The sequence below is a fragment of the Ictalurus punctatus genome, chromosome 20 (assembly GCF_001660625.3).
Source record: "Ictalurus punctatus breed USDA103 chromosome 20, Coco_2.0, whole genome shotgun sequence".
Taxonomy (NCBI): domain Eukaryota; kingdom Metazoa; phylum Chordata; class Actinopteri; order Siluriformes; family Ictaluridae; genus Ictalurus; species Ictalurus punctatus.
In genome coordinates, this window is record NC_030435.2 from 3,463,016 (window position 1) to 3,479,067 (window position 16,052).

Genomic DNA, 16,052 nt, shown 5'->3' on the forward strand with positions numbered 1-16,052 from the left:
ACGGAATAGGGAAAGGGGGCGTGGTTCTATAGAGAGCGCGGAAGTGTGCGTGCAGAAACAGATGGAAGGTTTCTGAATGGATTGAAAGCGCGGAAGTTTTATATACAATGACAGCTTCAGAGCCTAAACTTATTTTGTTATTCAGCGGAAAACGGAAGTCTGGCAAGGACTACGTGACAGATTTAATACAAAAAAGGTTGTTTTTTTTGTTTTGTTTTTTAAATCAATGCTAATGGCGTAACCTGTGTTTGGGTAGTTGGTGTCACATGTTTCAACTCCCACAATGTTTAAAGGTGCAATAGGCAACTTATTTTCGTTCCTACCAGTACAAATAACCTGGATAAATATGTAGGACGTGGTGAGAAATAATGGTTTAATCTATGGCTGTAGCACGAGTGCATTACGTGGCTGAGAAAACCCGTATGGAAAACTGTCTTCCGGTCCGGAATGTTGCAATTTCCTTCGGGATCAATAAAAGTTTTATCCATCTACGGTTGTTAATGTTGTATATACAGGTTGAGTCCAGAGCTGTGCTGCATCCTCCGGCTCTCTGCTCCACTTAAAGAGCGATATGCACAGGTATAAATCAGCTCTTACAACACAAATATCAAATCACTTTAAATACAAACTGATTCAAAATCTACACATCATTAGGAGCACGGGCTGGACTACGAGCAGCTGTTGGGAGCAGGGCAGTATAAGGAGCAGCACCGGGCGGAGATGATCCGCTGGGGGGAGAGCAAGAGGCACCTGGACCCAGGCTTCTTCTGCCGCATGGTGGTGTGCGGGGCCACTCAGCCCGTGTGGGTGAGTATTAGGGTTAGAGACGCTTTAACCCTGATCATCAGGACGATACTACGATTTAAAAAAAATCACCACACCCCTGCTGAAAAATCCACTTCATCTGATGAAGTACCAGCGGTCACAACACAGTAGCTGCTGAAACTGGTAGACCACCTTCTACTGCTGACTGAAAGGAATCACTTTCTACATTACCGATATTGTTTTTAAGAAAACAACAACAGTAAAGCAATTAGACAATCTCAAATGTTTATCGAGTAATTAATAAGGAAGTGGGAAAATTACACCACCTGACAAAGATGGTCTAGTCTAAGAGGGTCTAATCAGCTCGACCCATGTTTTGGTACTTGGTCAGCCCCTGCTGGTCAGATTTTTCAGTTCAGGCTATGTTTAAAGGTGCGATAGGCAATTTATTTTAGTTCCTACTAGTACAAATAAGCTGGAATTATTTGACCCCATGTGCAGACTCAGGACGGAAACCTTTTCATACAAATGCAGCATCATAGTGGAAAAATGAGAGCCCCAGTTTTGGACAAGGATTAGCTAGACATAGATAGATAAAAACGTCATACCAGGCAATCATTGAGTACGGGTAATCACACGGCTTCTTAATTTAGAATTACAAAAAAAAAAAAGACACAGATCACCCTGGATAATATGGGCCTAGTTTGTTTAATTAAGCAGCACTCTTTTGTAATTTCTTCTTCGTGTCCTTCATGCGCCGTAAACCGGGATTACAGTTTGACCTTAACCTGATACACTGTAAGAAGCTATAGTCCTGTTGCATGATTGGATCAACTGCTTACTGCTCACCTGGCCTGCCCTGCCTTTCTCTCTCTAGATTGTGAGTGACTGCAGGCGCATGTCTGATTTGCAGTGGTTCTATAATGAATATCCACAGCGGTGTGCGAGTGTCCGAGTGGAGGCCTCTGACCAAACCAGGGCTCAGAGGGGATGGAGATTCAAAGCAGGTAGGAGCCGTTGCCGTTCATACAAACTGTGCAGGTATCTCGTATTCAGTTCAAACGGGAAAAAATTTTTTTAACCCTTTGGAATGACCAAGATTTCTGCAAGAATTACTCATACGAATGAGTCCTAATCCTCAACAAAATCATAAACAGTTTGTAAAAGGCCACCTGATGTTCTACAGCACTTCAGATGAGAGGTCTCTGCAAAAACATCTTTGGAAGAAATGCACAAGGCTATGTTTGGAAGGGGGGAGGGGAAGAAGAAAAAAAAAATGCAGCACTGCACACCAATACCCAGCTCTGAAGCATGGTGTAGGGTGCGTCATCCCAATACCCAGCCCAATAAGGTGGAGGGTGGATAATACCAGTAATCAGCTCTAAAGCATGGTGGTGGGTGCATCATGGTTTGGAGACTGGACACCTTGCAGTCACAGAGAGAACAAAACTCAACCATTTATATATATATATATATATATATATATATATATATATATATATATATATATATATATATATATATATATATGTATATGAAGTACAGGGATATTTCAGGATAATCTGTTTCACATGAAACTTACAGGAGATACAACAAAACAATGACCAAAAACAAGTTAAAAGCTGAATGGTTCACAAAGAAGAAAGTTAGTTTTCAAGTGGCTAAATCAGTCTTCAAACTAATAAAGCAGGTTCTACGAGGACTGTGAATGATTAAAACATGTTCAAAAATTACATGAAAAGGATCTTAGTCATGGCACCCTAGGCAAACTATTATTTATGCCTGATTCCTGTTTTATAATTGTTTTGACTTGTTTATTATTTTCGTGAGGTCTCGTTAGATTTGGAAAGGCGATATACACCAAGTTGGCAGTTTATTAGCTTACACCATGTCAGAATAGCTCACCTTGTTTGTAAACTGACAGATTGTCCACCTCTCGCTCCTCAGGCATAGATGATGCAGAGTCTGAATGTGGTCTGGATCAGGGAGTGGACTTCGACTGGACTATAAGGAACGAAGGAGACGTCACTTTTCTCGATGGACAGCTCGAGGGACTGTTGTCATTAGCTAGGGAGAGGACACGGGAGCACCAATACACACAAGACAGTATAAAATCAAATGGACAATGAACAGGAGACTTACCTGTGGAACAAAAGTATTATGTAGACTTATCATCGTAGACCATGTTTACTTAAACGAAGGGGACTGTTTTTGGATCGCCTCGAGAGTGACAGGTTTATATTAAGATTTGCTCAATGTCATGTTGCTGTTTACCTTTGTGTTGCATTTGTGACTTATTGCATCATCTTTTCCTGAGGCATGCGATTAGAAATGGTCAAACATTTTGAGGCACTCTCACAATTATCACCACTTGAATCCCAGTGAGTATTTTGATAGACTTTCATCAAGACATCATGTTTCTCATACATTTTTAAAGGTAACGCCCATCAGCAAAAAGACCAGGAGTGCCTGAGTACGTCCATTAAACCTGAACAGATTGAAATCAGTTCTATCTCACATGGAAGTATTTTGGAGAACATTGCTAAACTAATAAATTAAAATGGATTACACTACAACTCTTGTTAAAATCTCGATTCATTTTCTAACAGCGGCTCTGACAGTACTGTATTCTGTCATTCAAATCTTCTCAGGATGACTCCGCCCTCACCCGCAGGGTAAAAGTGCTCACTTGATGGATTGATGTAAATAACGATCATTTAAATTGTGTTATGGCATATATTTCACCAGCTCTCAACCTTACTGAACATCACTTGGGAGATTTTGGAGTGATGTGTTAAGACAGCTCTAGACCAGGGGTGCCCAAACTTTTCCTGGGCAAGCCCCCCCAGATGACATTAACATTCGACCGAGGTCCCCCTTTTGTGGCCCCAACTTTGAAAACCACAGCTCTAGACCTCCGTCCTCAGAACACCAACTGAAGGATTTTTTTAAAAAAAATTTTAAACTAACAAGTGTTCATCACACTGATACAGTTCCAGAGATTTGTAGAATCAAAGAAAAGACTCTTCTGGCATCCCAACACCTTATTAAAAGCACTGTGTGATTTATTTTTCCTTTAATTTGTCACTAGTCTGTAGGTCTAGGAACCCCCTCCAGGGCATGTGTTCATGTCACGTAAACCAGATACATGAATAACCTTCAAATAGATTTTCAAAAGGATAAGTCAGGACATAACTAACAGTCAAGTTCAAACAAATGTTCCTATGTTATGCAGCATATTATTAGGGATGATCATTTTATGCCAGAATCTACATTACAGACGTTAATTCAAGCCTTATTGGCCAAACACCAGCTGCCTTGTTTCATGCCTGTGCTAGCTTGGAAAATAAAAATACTGAAACAGCCCGTAGTACTGTAATTCTGCACATGGGTTCACATTTCACACACCTATCTGCTGCATCAGATGAAAATCAGAAACTTCAGGTGCTGGATTATAGATTCAGTGAATAACACTGAACCCGGAAATGCGTTGTAGAGACGTACCAATATGTTGAAAGAGCACAGACAAGATTTCTGCTCTAAGGACGTGCAAGGACACAGCCTGGGCAAGTTCTTAAATCTTTAACATTATCAATTATATGGCCAAAGTATGTAGACACCTGATCATCACACCCATATGAGCTTGTTGAACATCCCATTCCAGATTTGGTCCCCCTGTCCTGCTATAAAAGTCTCCACTCTTCTAGGAAGGATTTCCACTAGATTTTGGAGCGTGGCTGTGGGGATGTGTCCATTCGAAATAAGAGCATTAGTCAAGTCAGATACTGACGTTGGGGTGAGGAGGATTGGGGTGCAGTCGGCATTCCAGTTCATCCCAAAGGTGTTCGGTGGGGTTGAGGTCAGGGCTCTGTGCAGGTCACTCGAGTTACTCTACACAAACCGTGGCAGACCATGTCGTGGAGCTCGCTTTGTGTACGGGGTATTGTTATGCTGGAACAAGTTTGGGCCTTTTAGTTCCAGTGAAGGGAAACTGCAGTTTTACAGCATCCAAGGACATTCTATACGATTGTGTACTTCCAACTTTGTGGTAATAATTAGGTGAAGAATCACATGTGGCCGTGATGATCAGGTGACCATAAGTGTATATTTGCAATATTTGGAAATCCAATACAGAGTTTTATTTTTAAATGAATCTTTTCCATAAACATCATTTAGGCCCAAAATTTTGACTTCAAGTCAGTTAATATGGAGGCTATGGCTGTTCATGTTTAGGATGAACTAAACAGACCATACACGTCATACCACCCATAAATTCTTAGTATCCGCGACCTCCTCAGACTATCTTTCCAAAAAGGCTTAACTTTTTTTTTAAGCTTTTAAAAAAATTAATAAAAACTCCCAAACATGACTTTTCCCCTTTACTACATGGCTGAAAACAAACAATCCCAGAAAGTTCATTAAGTGTTATAGTACTTTATTTAAAAAAAAAAAAAGAAAAAAAAAAAGAATTTTGATCTTGTGTAATTATTACAATGAAACACTGATAGCAAAATGTTTACATCTTGAACTTTTTTCAATTCCAGTTAAAAAGGTTCTTGGTGCTTTGAAGTATTTAATTCACTCTGCGAGTGTACACGGAACAGACAGTACGCTGAAGAGATGCTCAGATAATACCTTTAACTATTCACCCTTCTGCTCCCTCACCTTGATCGACCCCTTCACCTTGATTTTGGCAGTGGAAATGTGACGTCCCCGTCTCTAACTCGGTCGTGACCGTAAGAGGAAAAGACGAAGGCTGGTTTGCCCCCCCCACCTCAGACCAAACTCAAATCTGATGCCTAGTGTTTGGTGCTCTACACCTAAGCCTTAAAGAAATGGAAAGGTTGAATGAAAACCGTTTGAGTTGGTCATGTTTGTGTTTGCAGAACAACAAGAGGAAACAAATTCGACTGAAATGATTCAGCCCAATTAGTAATGGGTCTTAACTCTTTTCTAAGCAAAATGCATGGCTAAGAGTGCCATATAAAATATAATATAGGTCCTGCATGACATTGGCACAGTAAATACAAATATTTGTTATAATGAATAGTGCTCAAGTGTTAAAATGAATGGGGCAGAAAAGGGTTCAGCAATTACAAAGAGTCACGTGGGAAGAGTCATATGCACTGCAACCTTTCCAATTCTTCATACTAGATTGTGTTAATATTGCACTGTGGGACTAATAAACCAACCAGAAAACAGAAATCTGAAAAAGAGAGCCATCTCATAACCTAATCGTACATAATTACAGAATGAATGTATCAAAATCGGGAATATTTCAACTCGCGGATATTGGCGCCTTATCATATGCGGTCTCATTTAAAGAAAAAGGGAGGTGGAGTGGGACTAGATACATGATAAAGAAATGAAGGGAAACCAGGCAAATACTGAAGGCTGAAGCTGGAATGTGAGGAATGATGCTAAAGTGCTACCTACACCGAGAAAAAAAAAAAAAAAAAAAAAAAAAAAAAAAAAAAGCGCGCAACTTGCCCTTGTTCAGCCACCCAGCAATAATTCAAGCAAGTAAAGTGGGTAGAAGGTGGAAAAAGGGGACAGAAGGAAGGGGGGGGGGGGGGGGGGGTGCAGACTTTTAGAAGTTGTTGAGATCCTGCAGAGTGGCGTCCAGCGTGGCGTGGATCTTGAGGTTCTCCTCTTTAGCGGTGGCGAGCCTCTCTGCAAAACAATACACAAGAGGGAGAGGTGTGAGAAAACCCATGACTCCTGAAAATCTCTGCTCTGTGACAATGTCTATTGCTGAAAGTGCCATACAAATAAAAATGATATAAATAAAAGCTAGCTAATCCATGACCAAATAAATACTCTAGTTTTACTACATTAAAGAAAAGAAAAACGTGTACGATCTTGTCAAGCTCAAAAAGATTAGTGAACTCTCCCTTTCTGTTGTGATTGAAACCTTGCTAAACCTGCTTTCCTAATGCCGACCATTAACGTGTAATTCGATCGTTTACAAATCCAACACTGGAACCTACAACCGCCAGAGTTCGCAGATAGAGATCATAAAACCGCATACCTGCACCAAATATCTACTTTGAATAAACCGTGGGCAACACGGTTTTATAAAGAATTCTTTGATTCCCGAGTCGTTTACGTAAACCATGTCGTTAGAACTGGCTACACGTGAACTAGTAATGCTTCCGACTCACAATATTACACTCGCAACATTTACATTATAGTGCTTTCTGAGAAACCTCATACTTCCCAACAGGTTTCCAATCTAGCCTTTCCCATTTTGACCTTTAGACATTCTTCACCAGTAGATGGCGAATCGTGGCTACATTCAAAAGTAGGCGTGCAAGTTATTCTTATCATATTGTATTGTTCAAGATGAGGCTCATGATTCTGTAAGTCTGAGTATCTAACTGTACGTTCAACAGACATATTATAGAAGTGACGTAATCAAGCCCACATTCCCTCCTCTGGAAGAGTAGCTTCGTCGTGAATCAGGATAGGCTACAGGGGTTAATATAAAACACGTATCCTAAGCACGATGTTAGGCGAGTTGCTAGCGTACTAGCATTAGCTCATACATAACCGCAAATCAAATCCTTAAGGAGTAATTAGTATCTCTGGTAAGCGGTGTCACCAGATGAGCAGTGGCCTGTAATGTTCGTATAAGCTCATTGTAAGTAACCATCAAATATGTCTAAGTCGGTGGAACTAGACACACCCACCAAAAAAAAAAAAAACCCCACCCACCACAGTCTATTTCATTCATTCAGCATTTCCTGGCTGAACTAATGTAATAAATAAATAAAAATTGCAATGCATCATTAAAGACTATTATATTTATGAAACTGAAAATGGAGACCTAAAGCACATACTCTGGCAATGCTCGTGTTTGCTAGATTGAAAAAAAGTATTAAACTGAATTATTTTCCATTCTGAGCAACATTACACTTAGTCATGGCTTGCCTTTGCTACCAGGAGATGGAAAAAGATGAGATGCGGAGTGCCCGAAGGTGACCTAAAATCCCAAGCAAGTACAAACTTCTCCCACACAGAGAGAGAAAAAAAAAAAAAAAAATGGGACACAAAGAATGAAAGAGACAAGACACGGAGAAAGAGAGGCAGAGAAAATGAAAGGCAGAGAGCGCGAGGAAGAAAGAACGGAGGCAGAAATGGAAAAAAAGAGGGCAGCCATAAAGAGAGAGAGAAATGGAAAGAAAGAAAGACAAGGAAAGAAAGAGGCCAGCCATACAGAAAGCATGTGAAGCAATGTGAAGAGTAAGGAAAGAAGACAGAAAAAGAGCCAGAAATATGAATCAGAGAGAGAGAGAGAGAGCGAGAGAGAGAGAGCAAGAGAGAGAGAGAGAGAGAGAGAGAGAGAGAGAGAGAGAGAGAGAGAGAGAGAGAGAGAGAGAGAGAGAGAGAGAGAGAGAGAGCGAACACAGGCGAACTGAATACATGCCAGAACAGAAAGTGATGAAATCAGAGTGGATGGAGCGGTGACGGTGAGGAGGGAATGAACACAGAATCCTGGCCTCGACATAGTTCAGGAATGAGCTGCCAGCAAAACAACATGGAGAGTGGGAGGGAGAGAATGTGGGCGAGAGAGAGAGCTCACAAGAGAGCAACTAAACTGGAACGCAACATTACAGTCTACGTGCACAGTTTCCTTGACATCTAAGCCATGTTTTGAAGGATTAAAGTTATTCAAGAAGCCACCAATTGTGATTATAAACATCTTATGAACTTATCTGATAATACAAATCATCTTACCGAGTAAGCATCAGATGCTGCGCATTAAATAACAAGCTACTCAAACACAGTAGATATTCAGCCCATTACCTTTCCTTTAAATTTAAGTATCAGAGCTCGTTAACAAGCTAAAAAGGTCTGTCTGGTTGTATTCAGAGTTACCCACACAATTAAGATGCTGATTAACCGAATGTGCAAGAAAAAAATTCTACATAAAACGTACAGCGTTATGATAATGAAATTATTTTTACTTGAGTCATTATTGTGCAGTCTTACTACAAACACGGAAAACTGAAAGAAGTTGCACAGTAATGACAACCCACCCCGCTCCACCCCCCACGCCACTCTGCACTCCAGATCAACACCATGCAGGAAACCACTCTTACCATGCTGCTAATCCTGTTATTCTGCAGAGTGATCGAAAATACACACCAACCTCAACTAGACCTAAAGCACAGCTCTCAGCAGTGTGCAAAGAGCAAACCATAAGGTCGCGATGCAACAGCGGGGTGTGTAGGTGGGTAACTACAGGTCTATTTTCATCGGTCCTACTACTGTTATGTTCTCTGCGACTTCACCAGGGAGGAAAAGGAACCCAGACGAGCCAAGAATCATTATTAGTAACCAGTCATTAACCTACAGGGGTGCGAAAAAAAAAAAACCTAGCATAGCAACATGCCAAGACAGTTAGCAAGTTAAGTGCATCAGGGGAAACCAAAGATCAAAATGTGTGACCTCGTCTAAATAAAAAAAGTACCAAAATGTAGCACATCATGTTCATGTCCTCGACAAAAAGCCAGCAAGTCCCTGGTACTCGCACATAAACATAGCATTCGATTGACTTGCACCCTTTATTCTCTCTCAAAAGGTACTCGTTTATTTATTGATTCAGTAAGGTAGCTACAAATTGGGACTTGTTTAGAAATACTTGGTAGGAACGGTTACAAAAGACTATGGCTACATCCGAAATCGCATACTATGATGTCCTGCATTGTCGTTGAAACAGTACGTACATGTATTAAGACTACAATCCCGGACATACATCCGCCATGTTAGCATGGTTACGTGACCGTCGACGTCATTATAAACACAAAAATCTTAAACAAGTTAACAATTTATTCAGTTTTTTTGGTGATTGTTACGGCCATTTTACGGGTCTTTGGCTGAACGCGCGATTTGATGACATCGCATGACACGTCTTGGCCCAAACCTGGGGAAAATTTTGACCCGCAAGCTCCACCGAATATTGCGGAGTTTGCTTGATTTTGCGTTAATTTCTGTGAACTTAAAATCGCGTAATCCTGGAGGGACAGACCATAGTAACTGCATCAGGGTGCATCACATCACCATGAAGCCTGTTAATGTTTAAATATAGCCTACATGCCAAATGAAAACTTTTGCTAAAGTCAATAAGGAGTAGTTTTTCACCTTTCCGGTTGGTGAACCTACTTGTTCAGCAGGAAACTAGAAAAACAAAAAAACAAAAACTGAAAGCCCACACACAAAATCTGCTTGTTCACTTGTATGCACCATGAGAGGACCTTATCCTAAACATCGAGTGCAAGTCTCAGGCTTGAAGTCACATGCAGCGCTCACTCTATTGCACACACATGCTAAGTATTTACATGGAGGTCATGTCATTAAGAGCACGGTCCAGCTCTTCTGTAATGGCCTCGCGCTCAGTTTCTGTGCGTTCATCTGTAGGGGCGTACACACAGCAATCAGAAGAGGCACATGTAGGGTTTTGTGGAAAGCTATCTCGGGATGTAGTGACTTCAGCCGCCTACCTTCCAAATCATCAATCGTCTTCTCGAGTTTGGTCACTGATCTTTCGCCGAACTCGGCGCGGGTCTCAGCCTGAGGAAGAGCAAAGACGTGTCAGATTTACCAGGTCGACAAATTCGTTTCACAGCAACACTTCAAAATGGAGGGGGAAAAAAAAATAAACAAACAAAATGTACAAAAGATCTCATCCAAATTATACAGCGAGGTTAATTAGTTTGGCACTGCAGCTACAGTCCTAATACAGCGAACAAGGCGGACACTAATACCTACCCCTTCAGTATTGTGCACGCATGCTTCCTCTGAAAACACATTTCTTTAGTAATGTCACAAAGACCTGCTTTTGTGGTTTCTGACAATGACAAACACCACCACAAAAAAAATGAAATAAAATAAAAGGATGTTGCTAAAAACGGTGCCAGAAGTTATGTCACAAGCTCTTCAGTGGAACTACTTCCCTATTTTGTTCCAAAAAAGCAAAGAAAAAAAAGCTTTTGAAGCAAATCTGATTGACATGCAATTTGTAAAATGCTAAACTGGCAGGTTTTACTTCATTCATTAGCAACATTTAATTTGCAACTCCTTTGCGATCTTAAGAAGCAAGCTTCGGACACCCCCTCAGTAGTGGTGAAGGGAAATTGTAATTTTACAGCATACAAAAACATCTTATACAACAGTACTGGGGAAGGACCACATATGGGTGTGACCGTCAGGTGTCCAAAAACCTTTGACCATATTGGGGGTTGGCTAATTTCTGATACCAGGAAGAGCATCCCCCAAGGGAGGGGACAGGGATGTGATGGCTTCTGCTTATGATGGGTAGAATCTTTGATCCAGAATAGTTACCAGGTCATAGCAAAACAGACACAATTCAAACCGATTCTGTTTTCTAATCATATACCAGCTTTCAAAATGTCTGATGCACCCAAAGAAAATTTCCCCCTTTTCTCTTTTGATGGTAAACTGATTTTTACAATGTTAGTGGTTCAGATGAATGTAAAAGATAAATGTGTAAAAGATGTTTAAAAGTCAGGAAAAGCCATAGTTTTCAGAAAAACTAATTTTACAATGTGAGGAGTATTCACAAGATACCACAATAAATAAATAAATAAATAAATAAATAAATAAATAAATAAATAAATAAATAAAGGCATTCTAGTGAAGAACTGTGTTCGAGCCCCACCTCCTTCAGCTTATCCGTCAGAATCTTGATCTCTTCCTCGTACTTGTCCTCTTTCTGGGAATACTGCAAAGAACAAACAGTGGAGCAGCCAATCAGAGAACCACACTGTTCAAAACCAGATGCTTTTTCAGACACACAGAGGCCTGGTGTGTAACACAGCAGCAAACCTTTGTCTTCTATTCGTAAGTTCACTTATTCAGCTGATTGATTCCAGACGGAGAGCGTGTGGTCCCAAGCTACGGGCCACGTTCACGACCAACCTGGCTTGAAATTTGTCTGGGGTATATTCAAACACATCTTCGTTCAACGCTGTTCTCTAGTCAACTATGACAGTACCTGTTCTGTCTTCTCTAACTTCCTCCAGTGACAAAGAAAAGCAGAAGCTAAGCTATTAATAAATGAGCTCCCTTGAGGTTGAGGAAGACTGCTGAAATGCAAAATAATCAGCCAGAGAACTCAAACTTTTGCAGATCTGCAGTTATCTAGAGTACAGATGTTCTCTATGGCAAAATGCCCTTGTCTTGACTGTAGCTGGTTTTAAAAAAAAAAAAGGAAAAGCCTCTGAACACACGGTGTTTCTGTATAAACACGCTTCGAGGGTTAAATTACAAGCTTGACAACATTCGTGCAGATCTAAGTGACCGTTTTACGGGCATTTCCAGCCACCCTGCTCCTGGAGCTCCTCTATCTCAGCTGATGTACTCTAACAGTACATAATTCTGAAAAATGAAACGATTTTTTTTTTTTTTTTTTTTAGATCACTGATATGGTTACAGCTCTACAAGTTAAAACACATAGCCAGTTCCAGCTCAACCATGTAAAAACACTCCATGAAATATGAGTCAGACACAAACAGGCTCAAGAGTGTGCTTAAAAAAATGATTCCAAAGTAGGCAAGCTATAGAAATTAACTTAGAGTAGGTTACATTATACATTCACATCTCTTGACTACATCGAGAGCATTTCTAACAGCGCTTATGCTATCCCCGGTGGTGGTTTCTATGACGACTTGCATTTCCTAAATATGGCCAGCAACAGATCATGCACTGAAATTGTGAAATATTTGTCTGGTCTCATTGGCAAAACACTGAAGATTAGGACAGGATTGGCACATACACTACCAGTCAAAATTTAGACACTTTTTCCACAGAATAATATTATAATAATTTCTTCAAAACTCGAGTAACAAATTGAACTATGAGAATTATGTTGTGCTAAAAAAAAAAAAAATTAATAATTTAGTATTTTAGCATCTTCAAAGCCTTTTTGCCTAGAATTTACAGAAATGTATTCTCGGCATTTTCGCATCGGATTTCTTGAGGAATTTCCCTGAGATGCTTTTTAAAACAGTATTAAAAGGAGTTCACACCTACGCTGGACTCTTTTCGGCTGCTTTTCGGAATATTTCCCCGAGTTGTCCGTTGAAAAAAAATTTTTTTGGTAAATGAAATGTTAGTTTTCTAATGAAAGAATTTAATATGTTGGGCATGATTATATTTGTCTACAACACCGATTTCAAACATTTAAAATCATACACAAACATTTCAGCCGAGTGTCCACAAACTTTTGGCCGGTAGTGTGCATGCTCATAGCTTGATATAATGGACAAAAAAAAAAAAGTTGCAGTTAATATAAGAAACAAAACAGAACTTGTGGCTTTACTACCAATCTACCCATGACTGTCAAAGCATGCATGAGAACAGTTCAGGAGGTCTGGAGCTAGTAGGACTAAGCAGCCATGGGTCTTTTGATAAGGCCGGGCTTGTATACTGCCGATAAGCAAAATGAGGCCCTTGCATCGTTATCTGGAATGGGTTTCCCCCCCAAAAGTTGTACTGTAGTATCTTAGAACTGCTTATACAGTGAGGGAAAGAAGTATTTGATCCCCTGCTGATTTTGTACGTTTGCCCACTGACAAAGAAATTATCAGCATATAATTTAATGGTAGATTTATTTGAACAGTGAGAGACAGAATAACAAAAAAAAATCCAGAAAAACGCATGTCAAAAATGTTATAAATTGATTTGCATTTTAATGAGGGAAATAAGTATTTGACCCCTCAATCAGAAAGATTTCTGGCTCCCAGGTGTCTTTTATACAGGTAACAAGATACTCTTAAAGGGAGTGCTCCAAATCTAAGCTTGTTACCTGTATAAAAGACACCCGTCCACAGAAGCAATCAATCAATCAGATTCCAAACTCTCCACCATGGCCAAGACCAAAGAGCTCTCCAAGGATGTCAGGGACAAGATTGTAGACCTACAATCAGCTTGGTGAGAAGGTGACAACAGTTGGTGCGATTATTCGCAAATGGAAGAAACACAAAAGAACTGTCAATCTCCCTCGGCCTGGGGCTCCATGCAAGATCTCACCTCGTGGAGTTGCAGTGATCATGAGAACAGTGAGGAATCAGCCCAGAACTACACGGGAGGATCTTGTCAATGATCTCAAGACAGCTGGGACCATAGTCACCAAGAAAACAATTGGTAACACACTACGCCGTGAAGGACTGAAATCCTGCAGCGCTCACAAGGTCCGCTGCTCAAGAAAGCACATATACATGCCCGTCTGAAGTTTGCCACTGAACATCTGAATGATTCAGAGGACAACTGGGTGAAAGTGTTGAGGTCAGATGAGACCAAAATGGAACTCTTTGGCATCAACTCAACTCGCCGTGTTTGGAGGAGGAGGAATGCTGCCTATGACCCCTGGAACACCATCCCCACCGTCAAACATGGAGGTGGAAACATTATGCTTTGGGGGTGTTTTTCTGCTAAGGGGACAGGACAACTTCACCGCATCAAAGGGACGATGGACGGGGCCATGTACCGTCAAATCTTGGGTGAGAACCTCCTTCCCTCAGCCAGGGCATTGAAAATGGTTCGTGGATGGGTATTCCAGCATGACAATGACCCAAAACACACAGCCAAGGCAACAAAGGAGTGGCTCAAGAAGAAGCACATTAAGGTCCTGGAGTGGCTTAGCCAGTCTCCAGACCTTAATCCCATAGAAAATCTGTGGAGGGAGCTGAAGGTTCGAGTTGTCAAACGTCAGCCTCGAAACCTTAATGACTTGGAGAAGATCTGCAAAGAGGAGTGGGACAAAATCCCTCCTGAGATGTGTGCAAACCTGGAGGCCAACTACAAGAAACGTCTGACCTCGCCAACAAGGGTTTTGCCACCAAGTACTAAGTCATGTTTTGCAGAGGGGTCAAATACTTATTTCCCTCATTAAAATGCAAATCAATTTATAACATTTCTGACATGCGTTTTTCTGGATTTTCTTGTTGTTATTCTGTCTCTCACTGTTCAAATAAATCTACCATTAAAATTATAGACTGATCATTTCTTTGTCAGTGGGCAAACGTACAAAATCAGCAGGGGATCAAATACTTTTTTCCCCTCACTGTAATCCCACAAGCATGCAGAAATTCTCCATCCCTCCTTTCCTACCTTCTCAGTTTGGGCCTCCAAGGACTTTAAGGTATTGGTGACATTTCTCAGCTCCTCCTCCAATTCCGCACTTTTGCTGTGGTTTGTTTTTTATTTCACATTTTGGTGTTTGACAGAGAGAAAGGGAGGGGGGGGGGGGGGGGGGGGAGAAAGACATTGGAAAGATCAGGAGTCAGGATATGGAGGGGAAGAATCAAGAATTGAGAAGGTAATGGGGAAAGGGATCATGGGAAGAAACATGACAAAAAATGAGGAAAAGGGAAGAAAGAAGTAGAAGGGAGGGGGCACAAAAAAGAAAGACAAATTTACAACAGGAAAAACACACAAGAGAGAAAAAAATAACACTATGGAGTGCTAGTGCATGATCTGGGTGTAATTGGTTCATCCCTGAACAGAAAGGAGCCTGGTTGGATTCTAGGTGAACTAAAAATAGTCGACTGTAACGCGGCGACCAAAAACTGGGAAAGTGGAAATGATCATATGGAGTGAGTGGGGAAGGAAAAGAAAAAAAAAAAAATCAAAAGGCTGAACCACATTCGTGCAGTTAATCTCAAGCGTTAAACACACAGATCATTCACTTGGTCGAGAAAGGATGAAGGAAAGGAGAGCAGACGGGTGAACAGGAGGACGAGAGTAGCCGGGTCATACGAGGGGTGGGGATTTTCAAAACACCTGTCTGAACCTCTCTAACCATCTATAGATGGGGGGGGAGGTATATGGTGCACGGTCACCGAGCCATCAGTTCGACAAAAATACCGGTTCTGGGCAGCTCGGCATAAAGCATAAAGCCGAGGCCCACTTTCTCTTGTTCCCACGGGCCTATAAGAGGAACCCACTGGGAAACAGAACTGGGCCAGTACCTTGTCTTGAGCTGCCTGCAGACTCTTCAGCGTTTGGTCGTAATTCCTCAGCAGCTCCTCCAATCGGCGTCTATTGCTGTTTTTTTTTTTTAAGCAGTGGGTGGGGGAGGAAGAGGAAGTAGGAGGGGCAAGGCATGACAGGGCAGACCCAAAAGCACATGCAGGTAGGGATGGGTGTGTGGGAGTTTTCAGAACATGCACGCACCAGTCAGTCACACAGACAGGAAAAGGAGGAAGCACAGGTAATGTTGAGTCACGATACGTACGGCATTCCCACTTTTATGGTGTTCT

At 41.2% G+C, this 16,052-nt stretch overlaps 2 protein-coding genes across 5 annotated transcripts in view; one reads left to right on the forward strand and one right to left on the reverse strand.

Moving 5' to 3' along the window:
- Positions 1-5,781, forward strand: pmvk (phosphomevalonate kinase). Its single transcript, XM_047162636.2, has 5 exons — positions 1-196; positions 516-579; positions 655-807; positions 1,643-1,772; positions 2,713-5,781. The coding sequence occupies exons 1-5, from the start codon at positions 108-110 to the stop codon at positions 2,892-2,894; spliced, it is 618 nt and encodes a 205-aa protein (XP_047018592.1). The 5' UTR covers positions 1-107; the 3' UTR covers positions 2,895-5,781.
- The window catches only part of LOC108280389 (tropomyosin alpha-4 chain), an 18,161-nt gene continuing 7,292 nt past the window's right edge, over positions 5,184-16,052 (reverse strand). Inside the window, exons 5-9 of one of the 4 annotated variants that reach the window (XM_047162634.2) lie at positions 14,902-14,977; positions 11,450-11,512; positions 10,272-10,341; positions 10,110-10,182; positions 6,335-6,438 (exon numbers count right to left, since the gene is read on the reverse strand). In XM_047162634.2, coding sequence (XP_047018590.1) covers positions 6,420-6,438; positions 10,110-10,182; positions 10,272-10,341; positions 11,450-11,512; positions 14,902-14,977 — 301 coding nt within the window. In that variant the 3' untranslated portion in view covers positions 6,335-6,419. Of the gene's footprint in view, positions 6,439-10,109; positions 10,183-10,271; positions 10,342-11,449; positions 11,513-14,901; positions 14,978-15,761; positions 15,838-16,052 lie in introns of all 4 variants that reach the window. The other 3 variants (XM_047162635.2, XM_017495308.3, XM_053688587.1) reach the window with 3 other exon arrangements.